The sequence below is a fragment of the Hipposideros armiger genome, unplaced genomic scaffold (assembly GCF_001890085.2).
Source record: "Hipposideros armiger isolate ML-2016 unplaced genomic scaffold, ASM189008v1 scaffold_19, whole genome shotgun sequence".
NCBI classification, from domain to species: Eukaryota; Metazoa; Chordata; class Mammalia; order Chiroptera; family Hipposideridae; genus Hipposideros; species Hipposideros armiger.
This window is the reverse complement of record NW_017731369.1, coordinates 7,916,703-7,934,994: the sequence shown is the minus strand read 5'-3', so window position 1 is coordinate 7,934,994 and position 18,292 is coordinate 7,916,703. Positions and strand designations below refer to the sequence as shown.

At 43.0% G+C, this 18,292-nt stretch overlaps 1 protein-coding gene across 10 annotated transcripts in view; it reads right to left on the bottom strand.

Annotated features, from left to right (window-relative positions):
• BANP (BTG3 associated nuclear protein) overlaps positions 1 to 18,292 on the bottom strand; it is a 121,820-nt gene that overhangs the window by 64,958 nt on the left and 38,570 nt on the right. For 7 of the 10 annotated variants that reach the window (XM_019635140.1, XM_019635109.1, XM_019635125.1 and 4 more), the window contains 2 exons: positions 3,230 to 3,346; positions 1,306 to 1,481 (listed from right to left, as the gene is read on the bottom strand). In XM_019635140.1, the coding sequence (XP_019490685.1) occupies positions 1,306 to 1,481; positions 3,230 to 3,346 (293 nt within the window). The remainder of the gene's footprint in view (positions 1 to 1,305; positions 1,482 to 3,229; positions 3,347 to 18,292) is intronic. The other 3 variants (XM_019635145.1, XM_019635152.1, XM_019635160.1) reach the window with 1 other exon arrangement.

Sequence of the window (18,292 nt, the reverse complement as noted above, 5' to 3'; positions counted from 1 at the left end):
GGTATCAATCAACCCAAGACAATGAAAACATACAGTCACATAGAAACCTGTACACAAATGTTCGCAACTGCACTACGCACAACAGTCAAAATGTGGAAACAACCAAGTGTCCGTCAACAGATGAGTGGATAAAACAAAATGCAGTCCATCCACATGGTAGAATATTATTGAGCCATAAAAAAGAATGAAATACTGATGCCTGCTACAACATGGATGACATCATATGATTCCATTTATACGAGATGTCCACAGTAGTTAAATCCATAGAGACAGAAAGCAGATTAGTGGTTGGCAGGGGCTGGGGGAGGGAGAATTGGGAGTGACTACTACGGAGTTTCTTTTTGGGGTGATGAAAATATTCTGGAATTAGATAGTGGTGATGATTGCATAACTTCGTGAATATACTATCTTTATTCAGTAGAAAAATCTACCTCATTATTTTAGGAAAAATCCATGACTCAGACGTTGAAGCAGAAAAACCTCACAAGTTCTTACTATTAAAGGAATTACAGGCTTCTGAACTCTGTAAGAATAATACTAAATTTGTCTGAGTTCTCTCTCCTTTCTCTCCATGCTATAATAAGTCCTGTTTGGGAGGCACTAAGTTAGCCCCCAAAGGCATGACAAAGGCGCCAGGTGGCAGGAATCCTTTGAAGGAAACACCAGGCCAGCCACACAGACCAAGGTCCAGGTGAGAGTGTACCTCAGACCCTGGAGGGGGAGAGGTAGGGGGGACAGAACCCCCAGCGTGGGTGAAACGGGGTCACTTAGAGGCTAACGACCACAACACGCAGTTCCCTCTAAATCTCATTGGAAGACGTGGAACAGCACGTGGCATGGACTCAACTTGAATGTGCAATCACCCTCTGTGAGTTTATATTAAGGCCCTCATCGGCAAACCACGGACAGGCCTATTGTCCAAGACAGTCAGCCAACTGCTAGTTACACTGCTAGTTATACAAATTAACTGTCCCTCATTAGAAAGCCTCCAGAATTTGATTAAGTAAGTGCAACTGACTGAGAACGATTATGTAAATCTGTGTGAATGTGGAAAGACTTCTACTCTGCAGTGGAAAAAAGTGGGTTATAAAATCATAAATCAGTGTGTGTGTTAACACAGAAAAAGCCTGGAAGATTTATAGAGATCTACAGACATGGAATTTTCCAGGTTATTTTCACTTTCTTCATCATTTTTATATTTTGTCACTTTTGACAAACAATAAACATATATTACTCTTCTAAAAAGTGGGGGGATTGTACCTACTGCCGTTCAGGCAAAGGAAAGGAAAGGCTTTGCGGGCGCACCTTCTGAGTTCAGGGTGATGAGGGTGACGTTGTTTCCGATGTTCTGACTCCCCGACTGTCCACAGGTGGAAACGGAGTCGCTGGCCTCGGACCCGCTCTCCCCGTCCTCATTGTGGCTGTCTTCTTGTCCCGGCACCTTCACCACGATTGTGTTCTGCCGACGCCCAGGAACCGCGCTGAGCGGGGAAACAAGAACACCACCAGGGTTGTGAGAGCAGCACAGCTGACAGGCAGAGACGAGCACTGAGTCACTGCAATGCTCTTTCCTTCCCTCGTCAGAGACTAACTTCGCACAGAGCAGTGGGTCACAAGTCTTCCCAGGCAGCTCCTTCTACTAAGATTAATAGCAATTTAATACCAGGAAATAGTCTGGGGTTGACAGAAACTGTATAAAACTTTAGAAGTTTTAAAAAACTGTTTATATCATGAAGTAAAATCACAGCTCACCGCGACTTAAGGCCTAAATGCTGCTTTCCGATCACAGAGACATGCTTACAAAATGCTGACATTCGTGTAAGGGTAACTTTTAAAGAGTAACTTTTACGTCAAAGAGAAAGACTAAATTAAGAGGCAGTATGCCTAGAGACTTCCACTGACCCAATCCACTCCATACTTAGACATTCTAGAAATGACTCAGTCGTTGAAAATGCAGTTATCACTCCCAGTTATTCCCACTGACAAAAACCACTAAATTAGGTTTAAAAAGTCAGTCAAGAATCTCCTAGGGGATATGCTCACCACCACCAGGGGCCCCGATATGGAGCAATGAGATACTACCAGGAAGACAGCTCCAAAAAGTGCTCAAAAAACCCCCAAAAAACCAAAATTATCCAGAGATGTGCTACTTGCTTTTTTAACGACCCTTTCAAGGTCCCTTCACGTGGACTGCTAAGCACTGAGAAAGGGAAGAGAAGCACAATTTCCCCCGTTTACACATCAAAAAGAGTTTCAAATCCTGGCCCTACCCAGAGGAGGGAGCTGGCCTTGATTCCGCAGAGGCTTGTCCAAGCTGACCTGGCGCCTCAGGCTCAGGCTCTGCTGGCTGACCTCCACCCAAGCCACGCGAGAGGCACGCCTGACTCCGCCTCCTCAGTACTGGCCGGACCGCCTCGGCCTCTGAGCACCCTGACACCTGGACTTCACCACCTTTTCTCCCTTCACCCCAGCGCGCCCGCCTTCAACAGCACAGCTGGGCTCCTAAAGGCCTGGGCTACGACAATAAAGAAAACAGGACACAGCTGGAAGAGGAACACTCTGCAAAGGAGGCTGAGAGAAAAGGCAAAACAGAACTCTGTGAAGACACGGACAGGAAACAAAAAGTCAACAGCCCTCTTGGAGGCATGTTATCAGGAAAAGCTGGGCCCAGACTGCTAGGCAGGGCCACCTGCGGCAGACTTCACCGTCACACAAGGGTGGCAACGATGCCTTTTATGCACTTCCATTTCTGACGAAGGTTACATTCAAAATATCTCAAAAGAAAAAGGTGTGAGAAAAAAGCCATCACCTCGAAATGCTTCCACCACTTAGCAAACTTACATGAGGATGTCTGTTGACCTGACATGCTGCTGGACAGACAGACAGGCAGATGTGAGTAAGCCATGAGCAGGTTAAGAGGATAAGGGCTTGACTGACTGTTGTGAAAACATGGTACAATGTCCCGATACCACATGCTACACTGGACACAACAGTCCCAAACGCCGCCTCTCCCTTAACCTCTCGCCCTTATCCAGCCCGTCCATAGGGACTTGGGTCTGCAGCATGGCACAGCCCTCCCCACCACAAAGAACTGTGGGTGGTGCCTGTTGTGCTCAACCCATGTGAGAACAGAAATGCCGGACTGGCTCGGAACGCTGATTTGTCCTGGAGGGAACTCATCACCGTGGCAGTGGCAGTGAAAGGTGGGGTTGGTGTTGTGGCTACTGACTTGCTAATGATATTTTCCAGGGAATCCGGTGCCCTGCCGCTCAAGGGGTCTTCCATCTTGGCTACAATGGCGTTCTGCCGATCACTGTTGAGTATTACTGTAGTCTGGGGGACGACGCTAGGGAACAAAAGAATCACAAAGAAAAAGAAGACCTTAAAACAACAACATTCATTGTAAGAGTGCATAAGAGTAATTCAATACAGTCAGGTCCCAGTGATGGGCCCTAAGGGAGGGAGGTGGCCCCAAGCAGAAACCACATTTAAAGCAATATACAGTTAACACTGGGCAAAGAGTAAGCTGGAGATGGGGATTTTTTAATAGAGTTTAACCTTCCTCGTTGTTGGCATTCTCAGTTTGCACAACAGGATAATAACAGTCAAGTTGAGTTAAAAATATTTAAATCTTTATATAGAATATATAAAGATCGAGATATCACAAGTTGTTATTATGCAGTTAATAAGGTTTCTAAAGTAGCATGTTTGCACGAAAAACAGCTTGATATTTTTACTCTTTCCATTCCAATGGATTCCTACTTGATAAATCTAGGCTTTCATAACCGCTGTACTTAATATCATTCCAAAATGTTCGTGCTGCTCTGGAAAGGGCAAACACAGTTGAGGGCCTGTGGGTGGGCCACACGGCATCGATCACCTCCAGGTTCCACTGCGACAGTGCGGGAACCATGACCAAAGGGCCTCGGGGTTTTGCTTTGAAGGCAAAGGATCACAGGAAGGAAGGGAGCCCTTACCGGGCACCTTCCTAGAGGAAGCACTCTATGTTCACCAGCAGCCAACAGCCCACCTCAAGGCGCATGCTCACTGAGACTGCTCGGTCATTAATCTTCTAGCCCTTAGCGCTTACTGTCCCAAGTTTAGAGTTTGCTTTGTTGTGGAGGTCGGAACGCAAGAACGAACACTTGAAACGTACAGTAATATTACCTGAGAAAAGTATCCTTCTTGGATTTCACTCTTCAAAACACAACTCAGGAAACACTGCCTTTACACAGAAGATTTCACGTGACCAACAGCACGCGTGAAACTCTAGCCCACTGGCACAGCGGCACAGCTGTTAAGCCCCCTCACAAACATCAGTGTACAAATGGCTCCACTTCCTACCCAAGTAAACTGCAGGACCACCGGCCTTCAAAAGTAAGAACATGGTCAACGGCACTTCATTCAAAGGTATTATTTTTTCAATTATTCTAGTAGTTCTTTGGTGACACCTAAAGTCACCCATCAAACCCTTAGATAACCTATCCACAGGTCAGGCTCGCAAGTAACCTAGGTGACCTCTGACTTGGTACTGTGGTCGCATACAGGCTGACGATTTCATGCTCCTCATATATCAAAACAGGAGACAAAATAGTTGCGCACATTTTGGTATTTCCAAAGTGTATTCCATGGAACGCTAGCGCCCCCCAGGACCCCACACACATACCCTGCCCATTCCCCCTCATTCCATGAGGGTCTGCTGAGTAGACAGTAGTCCCCTAATGGACGTTACCACATTAACGGTCTGAGAAGTCCTGCAAGAAATACAGATTAAAATGTCTTTATGCTCATCTGGAAGTTGTTTGACTAAACATATCTTTTTCCCCTGAAGATTCTTATTAAGATCAAGGAAATACTGTTCAGGGGCCAGCTTCAAGCTAGAATAAATGTAGCCCTAGAGGTACCCCAACACTTCCAGGAGGTTCCTGGGTGTGGACAGCTCTCAGCAACTTAATTTCCAGATCCTGACTTTCCAGAATGTTCTATTTCCTAAAAGTGATTCTCCTGGAGAGAATGCCTTTGGTTCAATGTATTTGTCACTTTCACAAAGCCCTTTTCCCACTTAAGAAAACAACAACAATTACCTCTCATTCTAGTTATACTCAGGTGCACTGTCCATCCAGGGAATGAACACCGGAGGTACAAACACGGGCTCAGTCTGAATGCGGACAACGCCTCTACTGACCAACTGGAAAACCCTTCGGTGAGTTATTATTCCAAAATTCTTCGCTTTCCACAACCCTGACAGGACCTAGTTAAATATTCAGCTCACAGATCATCAAAAATAATTTCTGATGATAGATCACTACAATTTTTGGCATGTAACTTAAAAGAATTGAAGACCTCCTTCCTTTCCCACATATTTATTTATGGGAACAAAGTTTCTCAGAGTTGAAAACTGTAAAACCTGAAAAGAGAAATAGAACCAATGCCGAACCCTGTCTCATTTTAAGTGGTGTCATAATCATCCTGGGGTTCGGAAAGTAACTAAAACTAAATCTACATCCATCTCAAGAATACATTCACTATACTGGGTTGTTAAGAATTCATTACAAATGAGTGATCAACATTTGTGTCATTGTGTTCAACTGTGTACTAATAATTATATAATGAGAACTCAATACAGAAGAGCTTTTTTAACCCTTGGGGTCTTCCAGTTACAGGAAATAAATATTTCAGCTTCAATTTCTATCCCTATTTCTGATGCAAAGGAGTGTGACAGCCTGGTTGACAGGATAACATTTTGTGAGGGGAAAAAATGGGAATGAAAGTTCAAAAAGCAAAGGAAAAATGCAAAATTTGGCTGTCAAAAGTTTACAGATGGGATTTTTTAAATGAATGATGGTATTTAGAGTATAATGAAAACATTTAAAGAGCAACAAATCAGTTTTGTTTTTAAATATCAGTATTACAACATGCCAGAAATTACACCCTTTCAACTAATGCAATTTATGTCAACCTCAAATTGTACAAAAGATCATTTCGTTTTTCAAAAATTATGGAACATCTATTATCATACTAAGAAGAATGAAGTAGTTATCTAAGGGTTGATATGGAAAAACAGTCACAATATTAAGTTTCTTGACTAGGCAGAATTACAGCCCCCAGTCATTCAATCAGACACTCTTGTGGGTGCTGCTCTGAAGGGATTTTGCAAATGTGATTAAAAGTCCTACCTGGCAAATATTAAGTTACTCAAAAGAACAAAAGAAAGATGAGGCTGGGTGGGCCTGGCCTGATCAGATGGAATGTTGGAAGAGAGGTTTAGGCTTTCCCTGGTCTTGGAGACACCGAACAGCTCCTGCCAGCTGACTGCGATCTCCCCTTCCTGTCCACCTGCCCTACAGACTCCTGACATGTGTGGCTGCCCCCACAACTGTGTGGGCCAATCCCGTGTGATAAATCTCTCATGGGCGTACTCACTCACTCTGTCTCCCTCTGACACATGTATCTCCTATTGGTTCTGCTTCTCTGGTTGAACCGATACGTTTTGAAATAATTATAGATCCACAGGAAGTTATAAAAGTACATCAAGTCCTGTGTTCCCCAGTGGTGACATCCCATAACCTATAGTTCAATACCAAAAGTAGAAAAGTGGCATTGGAACAACACTGCCAACGAGACTCCAGGCCTCGTTCAGGTTGCACCAGTTTGTGCAATGTGGTGTGAGGGCTTCGAGGCACCTGACACCACGCGTACATCCATGTGCTGCTCCACGGCCACCAAGGAGCAGCCTCGTGCTGCCCCTTCAGAAACACCCTCTCTCCCATCCCACCCTGTCCCCCCAGAGCCACTAACCTATTCTCCATCTATAGTTCCAACATTTCAAGAAAGTTACAGGCCTGCAAGCACATAGCACATGACCTTTTGAGACTGGCTTTTGGCACTCAGCACAATGTCACCGAGGTCACCCAAGTGGCAGCACGTATCAGCGGCTCACTCAGTGTTGTTGCTGCGTGGTTTTCCAGGCATGGATGTTTGTTTCCAGGTGTACCGGTTTGTTTAACCTTTCACCCACAGAAGGGCATCTGGGGTGTTTGGAGGTTTGGGGTATTACAAATAAAGCTGCCATGGACATCCATGAAGAGGTATGTGTGAACATAAGTTTTCATTTCTCTGGGACAAATGCCCAAGAATGTGATTACTGGGCCATGGGGCAAGTCCATGTTTAGCTTTAGAAAATACCGCCAAACTGTGTCCCACAGTGGCTGCACCATTTTACATTCCCACCAGCAACGGAAGGGAGATCCAGTTTCTCCACATCCTCGTCAACATTTATTTGGTGGTGTCACTATTTTTTATTTAGCCATTCTGGTAGGCGTGGAGTGATATCTCATTGTGGTTTGTTTTTTTTTAAAGATTTTTATTGGGGGAATTGGGGGATGGGAACAGCGCTGGGGAACTGGGGGAAGGGGAACAGACAAGTTGCTGTCATTTTGTTCTTCAGTCTAGTTGTGGAGGACGTTGCTTCACTGGCCCAAGTTGGCACCATCATTGCGCTCTTCCCGGGCGAGGCAGATCAGTCGCCGGCTTCTGGACGGCCGCTCACTGCGGCTGCTGGCCGCTCATGCTGGCTGCTGGCTACACACGGTAGCCCATGGCAACCCACTGCCACAGGGGCTGCAGCCTACGCCGTCGCCGGCAACTCACGATAGCTCAGCTCCAGGTAGAGCTGTTGTTCAGCATCTTAGCTGTAGAGGGCAGTGTCACTGGCCCTCATATGTGGGATCCGAACCGGGGCCCTCTGGCGTCCAAAGCCAGCTCTTAACCAATGTGCCACTCGGCCTGCCCTCATTGTGGTTTTAATTTGCATTTCCTTGTGACTAATGATATTGACCATCTATTCATATGCTTATCTGCCCTCCATAGCTCCTCTTTGGCAAAATATCTGTTCTTAGTTTTGGCCCGGTTTCTAATTGGATTGTTTGTTCATTTACTGTTGAGTTTTGCGAGTTTTTATGCTAGATACTAGTCTTTTTGTCAGATAAGTGGTTTGCAAATGTTTTCTCCTAGTCTGTAGCTTGTCTTTTCATCCTCCTAGCAGGTCTTTCAGAGCATAAGTCTCTAATTTTGATCAAGTCCAATTTATCTTTTTATGCTGTTGGTGTCAAGTCTAAGAAGTCTTTGCCTAATACCTAAGTTCAAGAATTTTCTCCTGTGTTTTCATCTAAAGGTTTCCCAGTTTCACATTTTTATTTAAATCTGTGATCCATTTTAAATTAATTTCTGTTCAAGTTGGGAGATTGACATTGAAGTTCATTTCTTTTATTTCCCCTGTGGATGCCCAATTTTTCCAGCACCATTTGTTAAAAGTCTGTCCTTCCTCCATCGAACAGCTTTTGCACCTTTGTCAAAAAACTAGGCGGGAGCATAGTAGTGTGGGTCTGTTTCTGGGATCTCTATTCTGTTCCACTGATGAATTTATCTATCCCTTGGTCATTCTGTTTTTAAAAATTTTTCTTATGTGTTCAATACATTCTTTCACAGTCTTAAATCATTATCTATACCTTTGTTGTTTAAGTGCCTATTAAATAAAAACTTAACCAAAATTATGGAAAAGAAAAGTAGCTAGACCCACAGACTGTCCTGATTGCTTTAATTCTATTATGCTAATTCACAAGCTGAATATTCTTGCTTAATTCTAAGATTATGCTAATTACACAAGTTGAATACTCTTGTCTAAATACAGGATCATTCAGAAGTAAAACATGCCCTAGAGCTTGGCCCAGTTACCTAGGACAGGGCAGAACAAGGACAATTCACCCACTGTGGACAGTGATTGTGTGTGCAGGACCATACAAACTTCAGCAGGGCAGTCAGGGCAGCAGGACCGCCAAGGGCTGTGTGTGAAAGGAGTCCTTCAATCCTGGATGCCTGAGGGGGCACTGCAATACCTTCCCTGCAGAGACTAGCAGCCCACCACACAGACAGGCCAATGACCTGCCCAAGCCACACAGCTGCTAAGTGACGAAGTTAGATTTGAGCCCAAAGTCCTCAAGCAGCAGGGCCAACATTCTTAACCAACATCAGTGATGCAGAAGTCTATAGCCCCCTACTTCTGGAACATCAGAAGTTCCTAGGGAAGCTAGGGCCCACTCCCAGACAGCCTGGGGCTTTAAAAAACAAAAAACAATTCCCCTAGGTGATTCTGATGGGTGCTTCTGGCTTAAAACAACAAAAATTACACACAGCCCTATATAAGAGGCACAAATCTGCTCCGTTCACTGTTTTCCCCACAGCACTCAGCACCTTTTGATCTATTACCCAGTTCGCTTATTACAGTTTAGTTTGTTACATGGTCATCCCTGTACAGGGATCTTCTCATCTGTTTTGGTCAATGGTGTATCCCAGCTGCTTAGCTGCATGCCCAGTACACAGTCAAGCCTGTGTGTTTAAGACATGAATGAATTCAAGAAAAAGCCTCATATCTGAGAGCAAGCCTCTGGCTGTTGCCTCTAGATTCTTTGGTCTCACGCTGTCAGTCTGACTGCTAAAAGAAAAAAGGCCAAGAATCACAAGCCAGAACAGAATCCTACAAACATGACGCCAGCGGACAGCCTAGGATGCTGTCATCCAGTGGAATACTGGAAGATACTAAACTGAAGGTGATCTAGAATCCTGGGCGCTTACTGGTTTGAGCCCAGCATGTACCACGAGGCCTGGCCGATGCTAGGCACTCAGTGAACGACTAGCATTAATATTATTAATTTTTTAAACCTCACATGGTTGTGGAGGATCAAGAAATACTAAGCACCTATATGCATGATCTCACTCATGGGAAGCCTAGCTTGTTACTTTCATTCTTATTGTATTGATGAAGCAACTGATGCTTAGAAAGGGTAACTATTTGCCCAAGTTCTCACCATTTATAGGTGACAGAGCCTGGATTTGAAACCAAGTATCTCTCATACGCTTAGCCACTTTTAAGTCAAGAGCAGAAATAATCCTATTTCAATTACTACTACAATTTACCCTTTCAGTGTTTGGTCATTTCAGTTATTTAGTTTTCAAATACATTTTGATGGATTTAAAACAAATTATCTTCAGCTCTCAGAGTTGTAACGGCAAACATTTTCCAAGCTGCACTTACAGTGTGGACAACATCTTCTCTTCATTTGCAGGAACCTGCTTTGTGACCACATTAGAAGTACCTGTATTACTACTTTAAAACATCAAGTTTTCAGACCCCTTTGCTCATCAGTCACACAAAATGAACTATTAGTTGAATGTACACTTAGGGACCTTATAGTCTATGCAAGATAGATAGATAGATAGATAAATAAATAAAGTAAAAAAATCCTCTCCTTGAAAAATATAGGATTTAAACTATTTTTCACAAGTTTGTGTTTGCCACTTTTTTATTCCAAAAGGAAAACTAAAAACAAGTTGGACAAAAGCAGCCCGTTGGATTGAACCAGAGAGCTTGGAGCCCATACAGTGGTCCAGTACAGGCAAGGACGTGGGGTAGGGCGTGGGGGTAGCACAACAGGACAGGACCAGCCAGCACTTGAGAGGAGGTCAGTGTCTGATATGCAGAGGGCTCAACAACAAACACCGGCAGACCTGTGACAGAGTGAGAAGGGCCAGGTAGACCAGAGACTGCACCCAAGCGCTGCACAGAAGAACTAGGGGCGTCAGGTTTGTGTACTATTAAGAGAATTTCGATGGCACTCTAACTCAGAATCTGCTAAAATCCTATACAGACTTCAGGGGCTTATAATTGGATTCTGAATGTACATACACACACACGCGGACACATATACACACACTTCTCACTGTGCACTAACAGAGAAAACCCCTTAGAACCAGGATAGTGAAACCAGTTTACTATGTGGAGCCAGCTCCATCTACCTGAAACACATGGAGATTCAGGTTTGAAGCTGTTGCTAGCTCAGGGGGATGGGTCGACATCAATGAACAAGTCTGCCATGGAAATGGTGGGGTGGGGGGAGGTTTGGGAGTCCCACCTATATTCTCCATTCCTACCCGAGTTTCAGTGCACTGGGGTTCAACCAAGCAAATACTTCTTAAGTTCCCGTGCAGCATGGAGCCCCCTGGGAGAATCAGGCTTGTATAAGCAGCACAGTCCTTCCTTATTTCCAATTCCCAAAGATCAAGGAAAACTTCCACAAGCCCCGAAAGCATTTAATCCAAGCAAAAAGCTCATCTGGGAAATAAGAAACCAAATGCCACCAAGTCGGATGAATCATCAACAGTGACACACCCCAAAGAAAAACTCTCAATTAACAAAAGCAAGCCAGCAAGAATCTCAAGCAATTTTTTCTGCTTTCTACTTGTAAGAAAACATGTTGACAGGTTCTTCTAAAACCCCATAGGTATTTGTTCTCTAAGTACCTGTTCTTGCATTGGCTCTTAACAGTTATATTCCTGCATACCACACAAAAACCTGGGTCACAATAAAATAAGAAACTATTAAGTTCAGTGTAATGTACTTACACAAACAGAACTGTTTACCAGTCTTAGTTTCAACAAGGGCAGAAAGACAGGGGTGGTAGCAATCCCCAGTTAAATAGTCAGATACACCGAGGTCCCCAAGCCTGAGACAGGGAGGTGGGCTGGGGTTCACCATGAGCCCCTGTCCCTTTTCATAGGGTGATCCTGTCCCTGGGAGCCACTGCGCAGCCACACTACAGTTCCAAGCGGCCCTCTGTGCAAACACAGCCCTGGGACAAGTGCTCATGGGTAGAATATAAATGGGAGAGAGGTGTGTCTCTCCCAGGCCAGCGTCTTAAGAATGGGATGTGCCTTCTCCAGTCTTTGCTTTCCCAGATGGAGGGCCCTGAGGCCTTAGAGGAGGGCAGAGCACAGATGGAAGGCACCAGCCTCAGAGCCACACAGGCAGAGAGAGCTGTGGGAGGCCCAGAAGCGCTCACACTGCACCATGAGCATGAGCAAGAGGCAATCTTCCATGGTATCAACCCCCAAGTATGGCGGAGTTCATGTTACCCAAAAAATACACCAAGCATTCAAATGAAACATTTAGTAAAATTTGTCCTCAAAGGTTTATTTCTATTGCTTGCAGCTTTTAAAGGTTAAGGAGTAGTAACAACCAGGATCCAAAAAAAGTGCTCTTAGGGATAGGAATAAATCAGCATTAAAAATGTCTTTCCAATATCTAATGAGATGAGCAAAATACAGTAATAAAACCAACCCCTCCCAAAATAACCAACTGCACTGAAGAAACGGGGATAACCTAAGACAACTAACTTCAGAAACCAGCTGCCTGAGGACGAGGATTCTGAAGCAGACAGACTCTAGGAGGCTCAGGCTCTAACCTGAACCTCACCCCACCCCACAGGAGCCATGCTAATACGTTAACAAATTTCTGCGAATTCAACCCAGTAGTTCAAATCAGAAGAACACGTTGGTTAGGAGCGCGTATTTTTTCTTCTTTCCAAGGAGCTACAGAAATAAATGAGTGACGACAAATGGGAAAGAGAAACCTGAATGACAGCACTGGCTCGCAGGTGGGAGCAGGCCCTCCGCCACTGCACATTGGAGCACGAGACCTGCCTGTGACACTCACAGGAACACGCCCTGCGGGACACTCTGAACACCCAGAAGTCACCTGGTACCCAGATCTCGGTCTCTAACACCATTTTCTACTAAAGGGAGAAATGGCCGACTCTAGGACTGGGGCAGCGAACATACAAGATGAGCCCAGAGCATCTTGTGATGCCAGAAAGTGAGCAAGCGCTCAGGCCAAACAGGAACCCCACAGTGTTGGGGTGGGGGGTGTCAAAGGCCACAGCAGCCACCTGAGAGCGCTCCACATGGCCAAAGCTGGAACAACTGAAGCAACAAAATGAAGTAATACAGATGCTCCTTGACTTACAGTAGGGTTACATCCTAACAAACCCACTGTAAGTCGAAAATATAGTAAGTTAAAAATACATTTAGGGCTGGCCGAGTGGCGCAATGGTTAAGAACTCGCTTGGGATGCCAGAGGGCCCCGGTTCGGATCCCACATATGAGGGCCAGTCACACTGCCCTCCACAGCTAAGATGCTGAACAACAGCTCAACCTGGAGCTGGGCTGCCGTGAGTCCTGGCGACGGCGTAGGCTGCAGCCCCTGCTGCAGTGGGTTGCCATGGGCTACCGTGTGTAGCCAGCAGCCGCAGTGAGCGGCCGTCCAGAAGCCGGCGACTGATCTGCCTCGCCTGGGAAGAGCGTAATGATGGTGCCAATTTGGGACAGTGAAGCAACGTCCTCCACAACTAGACTGAAGAACAAAAAGGACAGCAACTTGTCTGTTCCCCTTCCCCCAATTCCCCAATAAAAATCTTTAAAAAAAAATCTTAAAAAATACATTTAATACACCTAACCTATACTGAACACCACAGCTTACCCTAGCCTGCCTTAAACGTGCTCACAACACTCGCATTAGCTTATACAGTTGGGCAAATCATCTAACACAGTGAAACACTGTATAGTATTGGTTGTTGAACCTCGTGATCGTGCGGCTGACTAGGAGCTATGGCTTGCTGCCACTGCCCAGCATCACGAGAGAGAATCTCATATCGCGTATCAGCAGCCCAGGAAAAGATCAAAATTCAAAACTTGAAGTAGTATGGTTCCTACTAAATGCATATCGCTTTTGCTCCATTTTGTAAAGTTGAAAAATCATTAAGTCGAACCACTGTACATTGGGGACTATCTGTACTGGATAAAAGTATAAACCCAAAGTATAAAATATCCATGAGTCCATAGGGATAAAATGATTGATTGAACTAAAAAGTGAGGAAGAAGAGACAAATCTCCCATGCAAAACAACGAATAGTGTGTGTAGATGGTCCACCTTACAGGAGGTGGAACACGACTCCCCACTCCGTAAGTGGGGACCAAGCTAAGTGACATCCTTCCAAAGAGCACAGGATGGAAGAGGAGGGGGGAGGATAGCAACTGTACCGCAGAAAAACCTGACAAACATCCCTCAGCCAGTGATCCTCGTCAACACCAGCAGTGAAAAGCCATGGGGATGGCACACACTCTCGATAAGACGCAATGGGAAGGACACTTCACCTCTGTGGTCCTCCTCCCCAAAACCCACAATCCCAGTCTCATCGTGAGATAAGCATCAGACAAATCCCTACTGAGGGACAGTCTATAAAACACCTGACCAGCACTGCTCAGAAAGTCATAAGAACAAGAAAAGCCTAAGAAACTATCCCAGACCAGAGGAGCCCAAGGAGACACGGCACCCAAATGTCATGTGGACCTACAGACATTTAAAAGATAACACGGAACATTATAAAAATTCTATGCTAATATATTCTAGAATTTAGATGAAAAGGAAAAACCCCTTAAGAGATACAAATTAAACAACACTGACTCAAGGAGGTCTACATTTATTCAAGTCCTATATTTATTAAAGAAATTTAATTCATAACTAAAACCTAAACCCAGATGGCTTCACTGGCAAATTCTATCAAGTAGTTAAGAAAGAAACGCTTCCAGAAAACGAGGGACGACTTCCCAGCTCACTTTTTGAGGCTAGCATTATCCTGATAACAAAACAGAGAAAGCATGTCAAAAAGAAAACTACAGACTAATACACCCCATGAACCTAGGTCCAAAAACCCTTAACTAAATATTAGCAAGTCAATCCAAGAAAATACATAAAGGGTAATACACTATGATCAAGTCAGGTATATTATAACAAATGCAAAGTTAGCTTAGTGTTCAAAATCAATCAGTGTTAAGACACTGTAACAACAGAATCAAGAAAAGCCATAAGATCGTCTTAAGTAGGTACATTAAAAGCATGTGAAAATTCAATGCCTACTCATGATAAAAGCTCTCATGAAATAAGAAAGAGAAGGGAACTTTTCTGACCTGACAAAGAGCATCTATGAAAACGTTACAGCTAACATCATACTTAATGGTGAAAGACTGGATGCTATCACTCAAAGATCAGAAATAGGGGAAAAACATAAAAAGTAATACACTGAAATGGAGATCCTAGCCAATGCAGCAAAGCAAGATACAGAAATTTAACAGGAAGTAAAACTCTATTTAAAAACAATACAACCACATACACTTTTCTTAAAAATCCCCACAGAAAAGCTCCTAAAACAAGTGAATTTAGCAATGATACAAGATAATGGTCAGTATATAAAAACTATTTTATTTCTATACACTACCAATGAACAACTGGATATTGAAATTTAAAACACAATATAATTTATGATAGTATTTAAAAGTATAAAGTACTTAGAGATAAATTTTAAAAAATATGTACAAGAGCCCCACACTAAAAACTGTAAGACCCTGCTGACAGAGATTAAAGACGAACATAAGTGGAAAGGGTCATGTATTAGAAGACGCAGTGGTGTTATGATAGCAATTGTCTCCAAATTAATCCACAGATTCAACTCAATCCCAATCAATGAAGTATAAGTTATTCTAAAATGAGAAGTACACCAAATTATTAGAATGTGCACAATCTACTAAAATGTTTGACTATACCTCATGTTTATTATCTGCTTTGATTATTAGACTGTACCCCTGATCCATCAGATTACGTTAATGATTCCCGACATTTTATGTGTGTAAACTATGTTTTCCTTGGATAGTACTCAGCCCTGACATGCACAGGGAATCATAACAAGGTCACCAAAAGTCTGCTGGTATGTGAGATAGTGTAGACCAGTTGGGAAGAGAAATCGTATGTACGCAAAATTAAATGGAAACATCAAAAATTCAAAATTCAATAAGGAAGGAATTAAACAAGTCCATCATGGCCAAGACCGACATTTCTTCACAATTCAAACAACCTTATCTTGAGTTTGTCACATTTTCTAAAGCCTATGGAATGCTATACTTTTGGCTGAGAAGGTCAATGACCCCAAACTGGAAACACTCTGAACACTGATTATCCTAGCCCTAACCCTAACCCTAACCCTGATCCTATCCCTAACCCTGACTGCAGTGCTCCATCACCAGAACAGACATGCTCAGAGGGAGACCTCTCTCTACCCAGAAGCCACAAGGGCTCAAAGAATCAGAAAAGTCTTCCACAAATATCCATCAACATTTAAAACAGAAGACCCTCTGGGACATAAAACAGAGAATCAGCATATTAAAGGAAATTTAAATAATTTCTTGATCAAATATTTCAATTCTCTGTGGGTCAATAATCAGTTTAAAGGAAAAGAAGAAAAAATGTCCCCTTCTAATGTTTTACATGACACATCTCTCTGAAAGAAAAACTTTAAAAGAAATCACATTTATTGTTAGAGTATTATAAAGAAGCCTCTGGTTTATTACAATTGTTTTAAAATTACAGAAACACACTAAAGCTTTAAAAAATGTTTAAGCTTTTAAAAATAAAAATCTGTTATGTTGATCACATTTCAATAAAAATAAACCACTTGTGCATCCAAAAATAAAAATAATAAAATAGAAACCTATTGCTTTCAAAAATTAAAAACACAAGCATTTTTCTAGTTAGTATGTGCAGGTTAACGGAAACAAACCGAAAACATCTGGGTTCTGAGTTGCTGTCTATCAGACAGTCTGGTTCTACAGGATCCTGCTGGACAAGCAGGATTCTACCCCATGATCTGTGCACTGCAGGCATGCTAGCCTTCCAGCGGTCACCACTGAGGACAGCACCCCACATCAGGCAAGCACCAGGCTCAGGAGTCCTACTTACTGCACCCTATTCAAATGGCTCTACGTCTAAACTAAAAAAAAAAAAAAAATGCAGAAAAGGGGTTTTTACACTGATCTGTAGTATAAATGTTTCCGTCCATACACTTCACCCCTTCAGTCCACCTAATAAAATGGAGGCCCTTCCGGAAATGCTCACAGCTGACATTGAAAGGATGAGCCTACTCTATACGGAGTTCCCCAACTCAGCACCGACGCTCCTGTAGTCCTCTACTGCCAATGCCAACGCTAACCAGCTTCAGAGTTAAAGCCTCAAGTCACTATGCCTGGAATTAGCATTAAGCAAAATCTGAATTTATGGTACACTTGGAAGGAAGAAAAAAACACCAAGCTACAGGAGTTCAAGGCCATTTTTCTTTTCCCGAAGTAGAATACCGTTGTTGGGTGAGACCCTATCTGAGAAACCTCACGTTTTTACTACAATGATGAAGCTTTAGCATCAAAGAAAAAGGTTTCCTTTCTTTATTTCTTTTCATTTTGTCTTGAATTTATTTAAAGAATCTCATTCAGGTGTAGAATCTGAAAATCTGAATCCAAAATGCAAGTTGAGGTTGGCCACAGTCCAGGGCCTTCTGTGCTCCAGGGATTAACGAGAGAAACTCCCAGAGCTGACAGCACAGCCTACCCTGGGCCGGTTTTCATTACCGGCCACGTGAGCGGACTTCGGTGCTGAGAGGATTGCTCAGCGGGCCCCACAGCTGGGAGGAGGCACCAGCCCCAGCAGGTGGGGCTGCTCGGGGCCACAAGTGCAGCCTCTCCAAATGGAAGGGCAAGTGGTGTTTCAGTGAACAGCTTCTCGTCCACTATCGAGAGGCCTGATTCTAACTGCAAAGACCTGTCCAGTGTCCACACTTGTCCTGTAACATTACACTCAAACTTCCCAACAAATCATTCACAACTACCACAAGTGAGCCTAAGGAATCATAAGTAATTTTTAAAAGCATATGGTTTGGCTATAAAACAATCTAGGACTTATATACTTCTAACTTATATTGAATATCTGAGGCCCAAAATAAATAATTCAAGGAATTACCTTATTACTCAGAATGTTAATCATTTTTTAATTGTTTTGAGACTGCCCACATCTTAGATAGACAATTCTCAGGTATTTATGTGTTTACAAATTAGTAACTTTCTAATTTAAATATACATTTTTTTCATTGATATACTGAGATTAAATTCTTATCCTTTACTTCTCCCCAAAATTTCTTGTTAACAGTTTTTAATTGTTGGCAATTTTTCTCATTTTTCAGAGCTTACATGGAAAGAAATGTCAAATTTAGAACCTTCTTTAAAAATCATTCACATACATCCTATTTAAAACTATGCCTATGAGAAAATGGAGGAATGATTTTTTTTTCCTTCTGATAATCTTACATTAACTTTTATTAGTAATGGCTTCACTAACAATATTAATAAACCTCATTCCAATATACAATAAGCATATTATATAGTAGGTTGATTTTATCTCACCAATATGATTCTTTAAAATCAGAAAACGTAACTGATTTGGGTTAATTAGATTATACATCTGAATCAGTATTAGAATTCTTTTATTTTACCACTTGTTAATATACACAGAGAAAACCATGGCAGA